Raw genomic sequence first — 15902 nt, 5'->3', positions numbered from 1 at the left:
TTAAATGGAATTCAGAGCAGCCCATGTGTCCAGAGATTCTCTATTCAAAACTGACGTGATCATTACACATAAAAATCCAGAATCACAGAACCAGCCTCAAAAACTTTTCACAAATCCTCTCCAAAGAAGTTGGGAATCTAAATGCATATTGAAACGCACCATTTTTTCACTTTATTTCCTCCATTAATTTTTCTCTAGTGTAAGCAATATGTCATTTCACAACATGAAGAACAGGAAAATATGTATTATGTGATGACATATGTACAACCTATAACACATTACCTGCCTTCTTGGGGAGAAGAGAGAGATGAAAGGGAGAGAGAGAGCATGGATTGTAAAACATCAGAAAATAAATATTAGAAACTTTATCGATATATAATCTGGAAAAATTTTTAAATTTAAAAATCCAAGTCAACAAAAGAGGGAAGTTACAGATAGCTAGACAGTTGACCAAATGTCTCTTTCTAAAGCAAATTTTATGAATGTAGTGGAAACATATCTGCACAAAGCAAATTACTAAAATAAGTGTTTGGAAGTATTTCCGTTATATTTTTAGAGTCCGCCTATATTTTGGGGCTCTGAATGAGAAAATCTATTTTGTCCCAAGAGTGTCAAGCTTAGCAATAGCCACACAGTTCAAAAATAAAGTTCTCATATTTGGTGTCTTGGTGTAAAGTTGAATTTTATGTAAGATGTGTTGTTCCTAAGAGCTGTTCAACTCTGTGCAAGTCACTTAGCCTCAGTTGCCTAGCCCTTATTGCACTTCTGCACAGAACCAATATTTAGTAACAATTTTAAAACAGAAGATAATAAAAAAATATACATGAAAAAAATCACTGCATGCACTTAAACTTGTACTTTTTGTATATTTGTACAGGTAATCTTTCATAAAATTGAATCTTTGTGGGCAAATGTATAATAATTTGCAACTTAATTATCTTCTACAATAAAGTGACACTGTTACATCAAAAGAAAAAAAGGAGTCCTTACTTTGGCAGCACAAATACTAAAATTTGAACAATACAGAGAAGATTAACATGGTTGCTGCACAAGAATGGCACACAAATTCACGAAGCATTCCATATTTTTATGAATACAATTACAAAACCCTTCATACAAATAAAATTAGATCTAAAAAACTGGAAAAAGATTAATTATTCATGGGTAGGCCAAGTTAATATAATAAAAATAACAATCCTATCTAAATTAATTTTAATTTAATCAGTGCCATACCCAATCAAACTACCAAAAAACTATTTTATCGAACTAGGAAAAAATAATAAAACTCATATGGAAGAACAAAAGATCAAAATATCAAGGGAACTAATGAAAAAAATGTGAAGGATGATGGCCTAGCAGTACCAGATTTCAAAATATACTATAAAGCAGTGGTCATCAAAGCAGTCTGGTAAGAAATAGAATGGTAGATCAATAGAATAGATTAGGGGTAAATGACCTTTGCAATCTAGTGTTTGATCCAAAGATCCCAGATTTTTAGATAAGATACTTTAGATAAGAACTCACTATTTGACAAAAACTGCTGGGAAAACTGGAAAACAGTATGGCAAAAATTAGATTTAGATCATTATCTCACATCCTATACAAGATAAAGTAAAAATGGAGATATGATTTAAACATAAAGAGTGATATTATAAGTAAATTAGGGGAACACAGAATAATTTACCTTTAAGATCTATGGAGAAGGGAAGAATTTATCACCAAACAAGAGATAGAGAACATTACAAGACGTAAAAAGATTAATATTTTTTTAAAAACCCTTCCCTTCTGCCTTAGAATCAATACCATGTATTGGTTCCAAGGCAGATAGAGTGGTAAGAGCTAGGCAATGGGAGTTAAGTTATTTGTCTAGGGTCACAAAGCTAGGAAGTGTCTGAGGTCACATTTGAACCCAAGAACTCCTGTCTCTAGGCCTGGCTCTCAATCCACTGAGCTACCCAGCTGTCCCTTAAAATGAATGATTTTGATTATATTAAATTAAAAAGGGTTTGCACAAATAAAACCAATGTAACTAAGATTAGAAGGGAAACAACAAACTAGGAAAAAAATTTTTAACAAATTTCTCTGACAAAGGTCTTATTTCTCTCACATATATAAAGAACTAAGTCAAATTTATAAGAATCCAAGTCATTTGCAATTGATAAATGGTCAAAGAATATGAATAGGCAGTTTTCAGATGCAGAAATCAAAGCTATCAATAATCATAAGAAAAAATGTTCTAAAGCCCTCTCAATTAGAGAAATGCAAATCAACACAATTCTGAGGTTCCACCTCACACCTATGTGTGAGCCAGACTGGCCAATATGACAGTAAAGGAAAATGATAAATGTTGAAGGGGATGTGGCAATATTGGGACAATAATGCATTGCTGGTGAAGTTGTGAACTGATCCAACCATTCCGGAGAGCAATTTAGAAGTATTCCCAGAAGTCTATAAAAGAATGCATTGCGTACCTTTTGATCCAGTAATACCACTATTAGGTCAATATCCCAAAGAGATTAAAAAAAAAATAAGGACATGTTTGTACAAAAATATTTATAGCTACTCTCTTTGTGGTGGCAAAGAATTGGAAACTAAAGGGCTGTCTCTTAATTGGGAAATAGCTGAACAAATTGTGGTATATGGTGGTGATGGAATATTATTGTGCTATAATGAATGATGAACAGGATGAGTTCAGAAAGAGCTGGAAAAACCCACATGAACTGATGCAAAGTGAAATAAGTAGAACCAGGAAAACATCATACACAGTAACAGCAATATTGTGGAACAATCAAATGTGATACTTTGCTACTGACAGCAATGCAATGGTCCAGAACAATTCTAAGGGACTTAAAAAAAAGAATGCTATCCACCTCCAGAGAAAGAACAATTGGAGTAAGAATGCAGGTGGAAGAATATGATTTACCACTTGTTTATTTGAGTATTTGTTTTAGGGTTTTGGTTTTTTAAGATTAGTTACTTACAGGCAATGCAGTGTTCCTGAACAACTTGGAGAGAACTATGAGAAAAAACACTATCCACATTCAGAGGAAAAACTGTGAGAGTAGAAACACAGAAGAAAAACAAATGCTTAATTACATGGGTTTGAGGGGATATGGTTGGGGATGTAGACTCTAAATGAACATCCTAATGCAAACACCAACAGCATGGAAATAGGTTCTGATCAAGGACACAAGTAATACCCAATGAAATTGAGCATGGGCTACTGGAAGGGTGGGGGTAGGGGCGGGAGGGATACAATCAGATGCTTGTAACCAAGGAATAATGTTCTAAATTGACTAAATAAAAATTAAAAAGATTAGTCACTTAAAAACATGATATAATATGAAAACATGTTTTGTGTGATAATACACATATAAACCAGGTTGAATTGCTTGCCAGCTGGTGTGGAAAGGGAGAGAAGGAGACAATTTGGATTATATAACTTCAGAAAATTCATGTGGAAATTTGTTATTAAAATTTTTTAAATTAATCTAAAAATTTGGATCAGAAAAAAATAAAATGTAGTTATCTCAAAAAAAAAAAAGGAATTGAGTCTGCCTCTCACATAGCCTTCTAAGGAAAAAAAGTTTTAGAGAGGTGAAGGAACAATATTTCTGGTGTTTTTTCACTATAAAAAGTCCTTTCCTCCAATAAGAGAATTCCATAAATTAAAGAAGACCTAGTTCCTATTTTGCACTCACCATGGAAGGGCTAGCCAAGGCACATTGGAAGTTCCAATGAAAGGGTAGACCGGAGAGATCACTCCGAACATGCAGTGTCAGTCCATCTGGCATATGCTCACAAGAGAAAGTGGCTCCTTTGGTATCAGTCGAACCTTCCAACAAGGTACACATGAGGTCTTTTAAGTGAGAGAGGAAGGCAGAAGGAGTTGCACTCAGTCGTTTGTTCAGTTCCTATAAAAAGAGCAGAAGAGATGTAGAAATTGTGGACTGTTCTTCAAGAGCAGAGTGGCCCAAGACAATGCTCCAAACATAATAAGATGGTTACTCTTTCAATTCTTATGTGACTGGCCTTATAGCAGTGGTAGGTGGTCATTTTTACTGGCTCCTTCCTACCATCCACGAGTGTTAAAAACATCCAATAAGGTAATATGTGAAAATACTTAGCAAGCAGTAAAGCACCATGCAAAGGCATGACATAATCTGAGAAGTGCTGGAAAAAGCTCTTTGCCCAAAACATCACCCAAATCTTCCTGTCACAGATACTTGAAATTATATTCTTAGAGTCATATCCCTGGAATTTAAGACCCCATTCTCAGGGAGCAGCTAGTGCTATCAGTGGATGGAAAGCCAAGCCTAGAGATGGGAGATCTTGGGTTCAAATTTGACCTCAGATACTTCCTAGCTGTGTGACCCTGAGCATGTCATTTAACCCCCATTTTAAATAATAAATATTCCTAAGGCATAGTTTCAACCCTCACTCCCCTACTCCAAAATCTTCAGTGCCTTTGTATTATGGCCTGTGCAATAAAATACAAACTAAACTACTCAGCCTGACTTTTAAAACCCTTCATAATCCTAGATAGGTTCCAAATTTAAGTTTGGACTTTATTTTACATTTAAATCCTTCATACACTTCATGTTTCAGCCAAATTGGACTATTAAAACGATTTCTGGATCTCTGTGTACCATATCTCACCTCCATGTTGTCAACATGGAAATATTTATTTAGTTTGTTTATTTAGTTTGAGTATAGAAACCCCAGGTTTTGACCTTGTCACAGGAGAGGTTTCCCCAAGGGAAGGTCCCTCTTCAACAGACAGTGAACTTCCTGGTAGTTTGGGTGAGAACAGATAATCCCATCCAATATTAAGCATCCCTTTTGTCCCAATGGTTTCTCCCCCTAGGCTAAGGTCCATTACCAAGGTGACCCAGCCCTGGGCTGAGTCTTTCCCTTTTGTGTCTATTGTAGGGCACCAGCCCCTCACTGTTATTCCTGTCTGGAACTCCTCATTTTCCTTTCTCACCATTGTAAAGTCAATCAACTATCCCTCTCACCCTAAAGCCCCTAGGCCATCTAGAGTGGTATATAGGCTCCCCAAGTTCTTTTGTTCCTCGGAGTCCATCCTGAGTCGGTGGCACTCCCAGGGGTTGGTGACCAGGGAGTCTTGACTGTGCAGTCATGGGAAACAGCTCTGTTGTCGCATTAGTAGCGCTAACCCCTTTTCCCTTGATTAAAGAGTGATTTTGACTATTTAATAGTTCTGCGTTTTTTCTAGTTGACAATATACAAGGTAACCTCAAAAGGCAGAATGTTCTTCCTTCTTTTCAGAATCTTTATCATCCTTTAAGACATAGCAGAAGTCGGACCACACCAGAAAACTGTCCCTCATCTCCCCAGTAGTTAGATTATTCTACTTCCTCAAATTCTATTGAAGGATGGGAGAAACAAAGTAAGAACAGTTAAATATACATATTCTATCTTCTATAGGAATGTAAGGTCATTAAGAATAAGTGGTTAGGGGTCAGCTAGGCAGATCAGTGAACCAAAAGCAAGGCCTGAAGATGGGAGGTCAATTCTGGCCTCAAATACTCCCTAGTTGCATGACCTTGGTAAGTCACTTAACTCAAATTGCCTAGTCCCCATCTCTTGAACTAACACTTAGTATTGATTCTCAGACAGAAGATAAAAGTTAAAAAAAAAAAGAATGGCTTTGTTTCTTCTTTCTATTCTTCTGTGCTATTGTAGCACAGTGCCCTGAATTTCGTAGTAACTTAATATTTTTTAACTAAAAATATCATCACTGATTGGGGAGAACAGGGAAAACTTCATGGAGATAGCATCTCATCTGGGCTTTAATGGATGGGTAGGCAATTGACACAGAAAAAGAGGAAGAATGGACATTTCTGGCAAGAACATTGTTAGCAAACCCAAGGAGGTAGAAAAGTTCAGGGAGGTCACAGAATCATAACATGATTCAGAGTTGGAAGGGATCTTATTGACCAGTTGTGAAGGTTTTCAAGTTCCCGTGCCCAGAGGGCAACTTCAATCTGTCGGTGAGTCCTCCACTTTACTCTAGAGAGGGAAGGAAGTGCTTGCTTTGAGAAGCTGGATAGAGGGGTGGGGCATGCAAAAAAATGTCCTCAAGGGCTGGGAAGAGGGGGAATGGAGCAGCTCCCCCATGTCAGGGCAGAATGTGTGCCAATACTTCACCAATGCTGTTATAGACAGTATAACTCAAATCCACATTTGAAAGATGAGGAAATTGAAGCCCAGAGAGTATGACTTGCCCACAATCACAGTTAGGATTGAAACTTGAATCCTAAAGCCCAATGTGGCAGGTATGTAGCACATAGGAAGGTAAGAAGTATGAGATATGACTTGCAAAGGCAGGGTAGCATCAGGTTGTACAGAGCCTTTAATGCCAGGCAGAAAAATTTCAATGCTAAATTATGACCAAAAAAAAAAATCTGAACCATAGAATTTCAGTGTCAGAAGAGACCTTAGCACTCGGGTAATCCAATTCTTCCATTTTATAGATGAGAAAACAGAGAGGTTAAATAATTTGTCCAAAGTGACTTAGCTAGTTAACAGCAGGGCAGGGACCAAATCTGAAATGTCTTGGTTTCAAGTGCAGGGTTCTTTCTATATTCCATTAACACATCAGTTCTCCTTAGCAATCCAGTGGATATACCCCTGGGGCTTTGCTGGGTAGAATGAACTATATTCTCCAATTCCTTCCACTCACATTTTACCTTGGCCCGTTGGCTGACCACATTTGTGTCAACTTGCTCATGCCACACATATTGGAGGTCAGAGAGAAGAAGGGCATACCCCTTCTGTGTAGTGATATAGACCTTGGCCAAGAGTGATTCTCCTGAAAGCTGTAGCCATGCCCATGGCTGGATCAGCAGACCATGCTCCAGTTCTTCCATCTGTAAGAGAATATCCATTCACCCAACCTTGTACTGGGAAGAGCAATAAGCAAGTATTTCTATCCATGCTAATATCTTGTTCAAACTTCTCCAATTTAAAAATAGGCAAGGAATCTATTCTCCATTTAGTTATCACTTATATTAAACAGATTTAATATTAAGAAAGCTCAGAGTTCCATTTCATTAGAGATATAACTAGATGTACAATACTGGTTAGAGGTACTGAATCACTCACCTCAAGGAAAATTTACTCCCTAGCTCCCCTCAGTAGAACATGAGAATCTTGGGGACAGGAACCCCTTTCATTTTTTTATTTTGTATCCCTAGCACTTAGCACAGAGCCTGGCTTAAGTGTGTGAAAATGAAATGAATTGTTCATTCTTGATATCCTAAAGAACTCAAACCACTCTATCCCTTTTCTTGACAGCCACACTCGACATCAAATGCAAAACTACATCCAACTAGTATACCACAAATGTTTCCAGAACTCAAAATTAGTCTGAATCTTAAAGCACTATGTGAATGTTAATTATTACTATCATTCCTCAATTGGTAGAACAATCATGGGCAAAGTGAAATCACCCCTAGCACCATATTTATTGTGCTTATTTGCAAAAGCTATGTGCTTTCTATAAACATGTCTTTTTACACAAGCCTGTACCCATGAAAGGAGGGAAGCAATTTCTATTCTTATTTCTGTTTTCTCCAGCCAGAACAGTGACCAGATCTAAAGGACTCAACATTGCTGAAGCCTCAAGTCCATGGTGAAGGAACGAAGTCCTACTTAAATGGAGCCAGGTATGGTGGGGGGAAAGTGAAGATTTTGTTTGTAAGCCTCATTGGCACGTGGTAGCTGTATAACTGGGCAAGTTATTCTCCCTGGGACCCAATTTCATCTGCCAGAGGAGAACCAAAGCTTACAGGACTAACCAGCTCCACGGCTGGAAAGAGGCACCCCGGAGGAGAGAGGGAACAGCTCAAATAGCCCTAAAAGACCTCCTAGGAGCTCAAGCAGGATCTTCCATCAATAATCCCCTGACTCGGATCTTCTAAGATGCTAGGTGGACTTGCTGGTGGCCGCACTTCAGCTGGAGCAGCCGGCGCCGGGGCAGGTGGGCTCAGCCCGCAATATCCCCGGAGCCCACGTGAACGAGGCCCTTGGGCCACAATCAGAGGGCAGCCCGGCTGCAGCGGGGTCTCCAGAGTGGAGATACCCCCGAGGCCTTCAAGGCCACTTTCTTCCTGAGGGACCTCGGGCAATTCGCTTCCAACTCCACTCCCCCCCACCCCTCCGCACACATCCCGTTTCCTCATCTGTCAAAGGAGCGGAGGGCTAGAAAGCAGGACCTCATGGGGGCGCTCCCACCTCGCTCCCGCTCCTCCAGCTCCAACTCCAGCCCCACCCACCACCACTCCCAATGAGATTTGCGCAAGCGCTCTAGCTCCGCCCCTTAGAGGCCTCGCGTAGCCCAGCCCTGCCCCGACCCGGCACCTCCAGGATCATGTTCCCTTTCACTCTTGCCCGGGACAAAAGTTTTGTCTCGACGCCTCTACAACCCCAGCCACATGCAACTCTTAACCCCGCATCACGAGCCCCCAGTCCAAGCACTACAGCTTTCCTCTAATCCCACTCCGGCCCTTCCTTTCCTACCGTGACGTCATAGCCGCCGGCCCTCCCAGCCTTGCGCGCGCACCCAGGTCTAAGGCCTCGAGCACCCGCGGAAATGGGAGGCGGTGCCTGAGGAGCCCCTCCCATGTGGGAGTGGGCCCTCTCATTGTAACCCCGCCCCCAACCTGGTACTGAAATGCTGGAGATCAGAAAAGAGGCGGAGAGGGTCTGCCTTTGGCCAAATTGATGAGTCTCCAAACCGGCTCTCGAGGTTTAGGTGAAATTTATGTGGGGTAGAGGGGATAATGAAACTCCCTTCCCTCAACACGTTCTAGTTCGCTCCTGGGAAGTTTGGGAGATACAGCAAAGAGAAGACTGGGAATGGTTCCCCCTTCCTAAAGAGGAATTAAAAGGGCCAGTTGAGAAGGGGTCATCAATCAGCCCTGGTCATAATAGGACTGAGGCTTAGATCCCCAGGGCTGGGCAACAAGTCTGTGGTCTCTCTGGGCTCCAAACGCCCTTGCTCTTCATCCCCTGTGTCCTCGGGCCGGGGACAGAGGCATTGTAGGCTTTGGGGGAGAAAGGAGAATAGCTTTTGAAAGGGGGCAGGCAGCTCATATTCCAAAGCATTCTTTATGGGCTTCGGAGAGGTTTGAGACAGTAGACCTCGCTCTAATCGAGTTCCTGAAAAGTCATTCAAGAAAAAAAAGTCGGTCAGTCACTTCTCTCCACAAGAAAACCCTCCCACCTCCACTGTCCCACAATCCCCAGCATTCAGCTCACCCGGGATGGTGTTCTCCAGGAGGAAGCTCAAGAGGCCCGCCAGAAGCACAGGCTCCGCCAAAAAAGAGCAAAGCAGCACATCCACAGGACTTAAACCTATGGAACGGAGTGGAGAGTAACAAACGTTAACTCCATAGTGCCCAGCCTGCTCTGAGGCTTGGAATCACCAACTGTCAGAGGCAGGAGGGACCTTGGAGACCACAATGTCTCAGGGAAGGGCATGATTACATGGTAAATGGGACAAAGGGCTGATTCCATTCTATTCTTTGTATAACCTTGAGTACCTCTGTACCTGCTTCTTCATCTGTCAAGTGGGGAATAATATTCACATCGCCTCCCTTCATAAGATGGCTAGGAAGCAAGTGTTTTGTAAAAGGTAAAGTGCTGTATAAATAGGGGTTATATAGTCTAGTCCCCTCATTTTACAGATGAGGGAGTTGAATTGAAGTCAATTTGCCAAAGATCAGTTATTACTAAACAATCCAACTTTCTGGAGCTTGCAAGCATTCATCCTCCCCTTCCTTTTCTTCCATTCACCAATCCCATTACTTCCTACCATCCAGCACTTGGATCTCTCCTCAACATTTTCTGCTTCTGGGCTCCCAGGACCCCAAAAGGCAAACAAACTCCAGGCCACTGGATTCTCTTGGCTCCAAATTCCCCCAAGTTCCTCTCCTACGAAAGACTTGGTTTGGCATGGACTGAAGCCTAGAGGAGACATCTAGAGACTGGCTACACTTAGGAGCCCTCCAGCCATCTCTATTTGACAGCTCCTCCTCTTCCCCTTCCTAGCATCCTCACCTGTGTTGAGAATGGGAGCATCCTGAAGCCATCGGGGTAGCAGCAGTGCCATGAAGATAGCAAAACCAACAATGAAAACATTGCGTCCTGAGTCAATATCCGTAGAGTAGAAGTAGGAAAAACCCATAGATAAAATGACTGCCTGATTCACCCCCAGCACAGCACCTAGATGGGGAATTATTCCAACATTGTACCAAGGACTAGGGAAACAAAGATGAAATTAAAATACATTCTTTCTTCATTGAGGTTACAATATAACATTGGGGCATAAAAACATATACAAATAACCATAATAAAATACAAAATGTAAAAATTGGAAAGGAATGATCTAAACAAAGAGTGATGAGAAAGCTGGGAGAAACTTCGTTTCCAGCTTGGTTGTCAAGGAAGGCTTCATGAAGAAATTGATCACCTAAGACTTGAGGGTATCAGCCCTTCAGGAGGAGAATAATCTCAACAGTTGGAGATGAAGGAAAGTTCAGTTCCAGGAATAGGGGACAATTCTTTGAGAAAAATATTATCAGCATCAAATACATTTAACTAGCATTTCAGGTTCACGAAGCCCTTTCCTCACAACAAGCCTCTGAAGTAGACAGTAAAGAAACAACCTAAGGAGGAAATTTAACTGAAACTAAAAATTTCTGGACAGCAAAATGCTTTGCCTGGGAGAATCACACAGTTAAATGGCAGTGCCAGGAATGAGATTCTGACTTGAGTCTATCACTCTTTCTACAATGCTACACTATAGAAGCATGAGATCTCCTAAGTCTTTCTATCTGGAATGAGATATCTGGAGCAAAGTGGCACAAAAGGGAAGGAAGCTAAGGAGGAAAAGCTGAAGCCAGATTGTGGAGGACTATCCTGCTAGGAAAAGAGACATTTGAAGGCCAAAATATCACTAGGACCAGAATGATTGGGGGTAGGGGAGGGGAACAAAGGCAGAAAAACCAGTTAGTGAATTTTTACAATCACCTCCCCAAGAGGCAATCAGGACCTGAACCAGGATGATTTCAATGGGACCCAGAGGACGGATGTGAGAGGTTATGAAAAAGCAAAATCAACTAAAGAAGAGTCAAAGATGACTCCAAGTTTTGAGCCATTTTTGAGCCTTAGAGAATAGTGAAATACAGGTAGCGTTAAAGAGAAGTCTAAGTTTTGAGAGAAAATTATGAGTTCAATTTGAGATATGCTATGTTTGAACTATGGAGGTTTTCTTAATGTGTCTCACAAAATTCCATCTCCATGCCTTTGGATTCCCTTTTCATCTCCAAGTCTTAGAATTTCTCCTTTCCTCTAAAACCCAACTCAAGGGCAACCTACTCCAAAAGGCCTTTCCTAGCTGCTAATGCCTCCCCTGAAGAAAAAAAAAGCAACTTTTCATTTTATTTATAATTTGTATATATTTTTTAATGTGCATATATTGTCTCCTTTGATAGAATATAAGTTCTCTGAGGACAAAGATGTTTTTATTTTCATCATATCCCCAGGGCCTAGCAAAGAGTCCAGTAAATGCTAGAGCTGTAATAAATGCTGGTTGTTAGATATCCAGAAGGATATATTCAGCAGGCTGTTGAAAATATGGGCTAGAGGTCAGGGCTGGAGATGAAAGACTTAGAAGTCAACCACAGAAAGGTAATAATTAAAGCTATGAAACTGAGATCACCAAGGGGAAGAGTACAAAGAAGGAAGGACCAAAAACAAATCACTGGGGAGCAACCATGTGTAAGAGGTGAAAGAAGGAAGAAAAGTCAACAAGAGATCAATGAGGAACAGTGAGGTAGTAGAAGAACTATAAGTGCAATGTCATAGAAACCAAAGGAAGAGAATATTAAGCAAGATTTCAGTAAGAAATGCTTCAGAGAGGCTCAACAGCAAGAGAACTGGGGGGAGAAAAAGCAATGGATTTGGCCAAAGATGTTGGGAAAGTGGTACACAAGGTTCTGTATCCTGACACACTATGTGCCACCTGCAGGGAAAACTTGAGTCCCTATAGCAAGGAAAAATCCCAGAAAAAGTAGAATGATGAAAATTAAATCCCATCACTATGTCAGGATTCAACTAGGAACCTTTGAGGAAAAATAGTTTTAAAAGAGACCAAGTACACAAGAAAACTCACAGCAAGGACTTGTACTCACCATGAACTGGCAGTGGAATGGTGGTGAGGGCCTGTGTCAGCCGTGGAGAGAGACCCAACCCTATACACAGGAGGCTGGCAAGCCTTGCCACTCTCTGAGACCCAGCCTAAGCATGAGGATAGAGGGTAAGTTGCACAGGCAAGACTATTATATCCACTACCCTATATCCCCTGCCCTCCTCAGGAAACCTCCCTTCGTCTTCTGGCTCCAATGTCAATACCTGGGTGAGGCTGGTGGTGGCCACATTGGGGAAGCTAGAGGCAGTCCCCAAAGGGCTCCCCAACAGTCCAGCCAGCAGGCTACCAAGACCCTCAAAGCCCATGCCTCGACTGCAGGCATAGGAGGGAGGAGGAGTCAACTGAAGCAGACGGCCACACAATGCATAACAACACAAGGAGCTGGTAGAAGATGCTAAAGCCATGGTAGTGCCTGCAGCCAGGCCTCGGAGGGTCAACTTGGGCCAACCCCATCCACCTGGAAAGAGTTGGGAGTCATTTGGCATCTCAGATGTTAACAGATAACAAATCTGAAATACCCAACCTGCTCCCAATTTCTCCCTGCCTACAGGCTAGGAAATCCACTTGTTCCAAAATAAGCAAGGACTCCAGTTTCCAGAACTCTCTTTTCTCCATGTGATAAAATCATTTCTCCCACCAGTACAGTCTTAAACAATGGCACCATAAGCTTGGGGGACACACAGGCCTTAAGCCAGAAATAAAATCTATTAAACAATGACTTCAAAGAATAACTACCACTTTTCTGAACTTCATCATCTCTAGAAATTCATTATTCTGCAAGATGAAATCAGCTTGGAAGCTCATCCCTCCTCAGATCAATTCCCATCCCAAATAGGCCTTTATCATACCTCCTCGTTAGCTAACCTCCCTCCTTAGAGGGTGAGCTCCTTGAAGATAAGACCTATCTTGAGTCATTTATTCTTTCTATCCCCAGTCCATGGCACCGTGTCTGATGCTTAATAAATGCTAATTGATGCTGACTCTGAAAACATTTATGTCTGCCTAGGTGCTTGGATAGGGAACAGAACAGAGGAGAAAAATGTGACCTGGGGGTCCTACCTGGGTGAGGCAGCCACAGCCATGGGGGGATGTTAGGGGCAGACAGCTCCTGCGGAGTGAAACTAAGGCCCAGTAAAGCAGAGAGGATCCAAACACAGACCACAGGAAGCAGTACCTGTATGAGACAAGACTGAGACAGGATGGAATCCCCAACCCCAGCTAGGTGAAACTGACATAGGATGGCAGAGGACACTCCTGGAAAGCATTATGATCATTGCTGGCCTCCACATACCGAGAAGAGGCGGAAGACAGGGACGAGGGTGTGAGTTGGGGGGACAGGAGTTCGAAGTGGGCACAAGGGCAGCAGACAGGATCCCAGATGCTGAGAACATACAACCATAAGTAGGATAGGCCTAAAAGCAGAGAGATTCTTTAGCATCATGGAAGACAGGACAGAAAAGCACATGGCATAGCAGGGGAAGAGGGGTAATTTGAGGTTGTGTACTATGAGAATTGGGTACGGGGGAGGGTGGGGAGGTTGGAGGCAGGGTAGGAAAAGTGAGAGAGGATACTATCATGGGGGCCCTACAGGGAAGCTGAGAAATCTTGAAGAGGAATGGGGGAGTGGGGTATAGGGGAAAGAAGTAATAATGCAGTAACAATAAATGCCATTGGTGGTGGGGGTTAAAATGGAAAGCTTGAGCAAAAAGTTTTGGACTCAAAATTCCTTGTTTTGCCCTCCTCCAGATCTCTACTGAAGCAAGGCAGCTCAGGTTTGTCCACACTTCCGCTGAGACTCACGTACAGCAATGCCAGGCCCCAGTTTGCAGAACAGAACAGGGCAACTTCCTTGTGAGCAGAAAGCCCTACCACAGCCAGGCTGGGAGCAAGGACCAGGGGCCCACAGTGGAGGAACAATCGACCAGGCCCGCCCAACAACCCTAGTGTCCCCTGAAGTAGCCCAGACATCAGCACAGCACCTGACACCTGAATAGGGGTGAAAAGAAATAAGGTTGGGGAGAGAGAAGACAAGCTGCACTTTGAATCTTGGGGAGGTAGCCCAAGGGGTAGGTCCCAAAGACCTTAGTACTTCCCTCCCCTAGCCCTTTCCTCCAAAGACAATTTCAGTGCCAGGAACCTTAGTAAAAAGAACAAGAAAAAAACCCATCTCTGTCCCTCCCCTGACCTCACATATGCCACTTTCACCCCTACCTGTCTAGGGGAGAACACCCACCTCTCTCAGAGATTCATCCCAGCTTCCCAGGGTAAAGCAAGCTGTTCCCACACATGGCCCTGGTGTTTGGGAATCTGGGTAAGAATAGAGGGGTAGGGGTGGAGGAAGAACATAAGGACTTGGAAATTTGAATAGATGAAAACCAACTACTGCTGACTGAAAGTACCAACTAATAGTACCGGAGCCAGATTGTCCATCCTCTGTAGCCTCAACCCAATGCCCACATGACAAACATGAATATATAATTTTCCCACTTTTGCAGTTCCTGAGTAACACCTCCCCTTGCCCTTGCCCAATGCTCACTGTTTCCAGGTGCCCAGGTAGTGTGGGATGGTTTTTGGCTGGTCAATACCAGAGCAGGAATGAGAAACTCAAAGGATGGGGCCTGGACCAGAGGCAGCCTGTAGATACCAGCAGGCAGAAAAGGAGAGAGCATGCTTGCTTGACTTACCTGGGCAGAGAGGGGGAAGGGGACTCCCTCCCTAAAGGCACTGCATCCATACAATCAGATCTTTTCAATTTCTCCTCTGGTGCCCCCTCACCTGCTGCCCATCCAAGTTTGCATGGCAGTAGACAAACCACATGAGAAGAGACTGGATGCTAAAAGCTGGGCAGGGGCATAGGAAAGTCCTCCCGGGGAAAGACTACGAAGCAGTAGCAGGTGGGAGACACAGAGCAAAGAGGCCAGGACCAGAATGTGCTGCAGAAGGGGGGAAGAGGAAAAGGGCTCTCAAATACTGTTCCCTCCAAGAAATTCTGTTATCCACCTCCCAGACGACTCTTTAGACATACAAATCTCTGACTATCCTTCCTTCTACCTGTACAGCCAAGAGCCAGCTGAGACCCCAGGAAGGAGCAGCACACAGAAAATCCAAGGACTGGGGTGAGGGGCTTTGGGGAGCCGGCCGCAGAGCCACAGAGGCCTGGGAATCCAAACAGGGGAGTGGGTCAGGCTGGTGAGTCTGCTTGTTCATGCTGCCACGATTCAGGCCTATCCTTGCTGCTCTTCGTCCAGTGTAAGAAGTTAGAATTCAGTAGTGTCAACTGCCTAGTTTAGAGAGGGGCCAGAGTGGCAGTGAAGCAAAACGGAGAGATGAGAGATCTGCAGGACAGTGGAATGCATTCACCTTTGCCCGGTTCTGTGGCAAACTCCATCACCTATTAACTGGGAGGCCTTGTTCTGCTGAGTCCCCAAGTCCCTCCCTACCCCCTGATCCTAATGTCATGGCATTCTCCTCCCTGAAAACCCAGACCATTGAGGAAGCAGGAAAATGTAGATGATACACCATACCACATACACACAAAAATCAGAGGCCAAAAGTACCCACTTGTTCCAGCTTTCCTAAATAGCCAGTAATTATGCTCCCTTGTAGGCTTCAACCTTGAGATCATACTAGGTTAAAACAAATCTCCAACTACTTCTCAGAG

At 42.9% G+C, this 15902-nt stretch overlaps 2 protein-coding genes and 1 non-coding gene across 13 annotated transcripts in view; 1 reads left to right on the top strand and 2 right to left on the bottom strand.

The window, feature by feature from the left end:
- The window catches only part of NHEJ1 (non-homologous end joining factor 1), a 137655-nt gene extending 128978 nt beyond the window's left edge, over window positions 1–8677 (bottom strand). For 2 of the 6 annotated variants that reach the window (XM_007501701.3, XM_007501702.3), the window contains exons 1-3: window positions 8548–8677; window positions 6717–6896; window positions 3702–3914 (exon numbers count right to left, since the gene is read on the bottom strand). In XM_007501701.3, coding sequence (XP_007501763.3) covers window positions 3702–3914; window positions 6717–6896; window positions 8548–8652 — 498 coding nt within the window. In that variant the 5' untranslated portion in view covers window positions 8653–8677. Of the gene's footprint in view, window positions 1–3701; window positions 3915–6716; window positions 6897–7131; window positions 7787–7817; window positions 7910–8243; window positions 8263–8388; window positions 8520–8547 lie in introns of those variants that run through there. The other 4 variants (XM_056807210.1, XM_056807212.1, XM_056807211.1 and 1 more) reach the window with 4 other exon arrangements.
- On the top strand, window positions 983–1089 carry LOC130456040 (U6 spliceosomal RNA). The gene has a single exon (XR_008914316.1). It is a non-coding gene; the product is annotated as a U6 spliceosomal RNA (small nuclear RNA).
- Window positions 8678–8771: 94 nt separating the features above from the next.
- SLC23A3 (solute carrier family 23 member 3) lies at window positions 8772–15448 on the bottom strand. Of its 6 annotated transcripts, XM_016425080.2 has the most exons (13): window positions 15293–15448; window positions 15017–15174; window positions 14778–14875; window positions 14475–14548; window positions 14046–14227; window positions 13533–13653; window positions 13301–13430; window positions 12445–12698; window positions 12225–12330; window positions 10090–10254; window positions 9845–9963; window positions 9573–9639; window positions 9297–9384 (listed from the first exon to the last, which is right to left on the bottom strand). In XM_016425080.2, the coding sequence occupies exons 1-12, from the start codon at window positions 15446–15448 to the stop codon at window positions 9589–9591; spliced, it is 1614 nt and encodes a 537-aa protein (XP_016280566.1). In that variant the 3' UTR covers window positions 9297–9384; window positions 9573–9588. The 6 variants fall into 6 exon arrangements, with proteins under 6 accessions (XP_007501758.1, XP_007501759.1, XP_007501762.1 ...); XM_007501696.3 differs by lacking the exons at window positions 9573–9639; window positions 9845–9963 and adding an exon at window positions 8772–9189 and having other exon boundaries at window positions 9289–9384; XM_007501697.3 differs by lacking the exons at window positions 9573–9639; window positions 9845–9963 and adding an exon at window positions 8772–9189 and having other exon boundaries at window positions 9289–9384; window positions 13301–13415.
- Between the last annotated feature and the right edge of the window lie 454 nt (window positions 15449–15902).

The sequence above is a fragment of the Monodelphis domestica genome, chromosome 8 (genome assembly GCF_027887165.1).
Source record: "Monodelphis domestica isolate mMonDom1 chromosome 8, mMonDom1.pri, whole genome shotgun sequence".
Taxonomy (NCBI): Eukaryota; Metazoa; Chordata; class Mammalia; order Didelphimorphia; family Didelphidae; genus Monodelphis; species Monodelphis domestica.
Note: the sequence above shows the minus strand (reverse complement) of the source record. Positions and strands in the feature narration are given on the sequence as shown.

Bases quoted from the DNA above. Each gene is read 5' to 3' on its own strand.
- SLC23A3 (XM_007501696.3), bottom strand. From the start codon at position 15,448: ATGAACAAGCAGACTCACCAGCCTGACCCACTCCCCTGTTTGGATTCC. The intron at 12,699-13,300 runs GTAGGACCCCCA...AACTCTTTCCAG, and splicing joins GCTGTGGCTGCCTCACCCAG to GTGGATGGGGTTGGCCCAAG. The intron at 9,190-9,288 runs GTGAGCTGAATG...ATGACTTTTCAG, and splicing joins CCTGGAGAACACCATCCCGG to GAACTCGATTAGAGCGAGGT.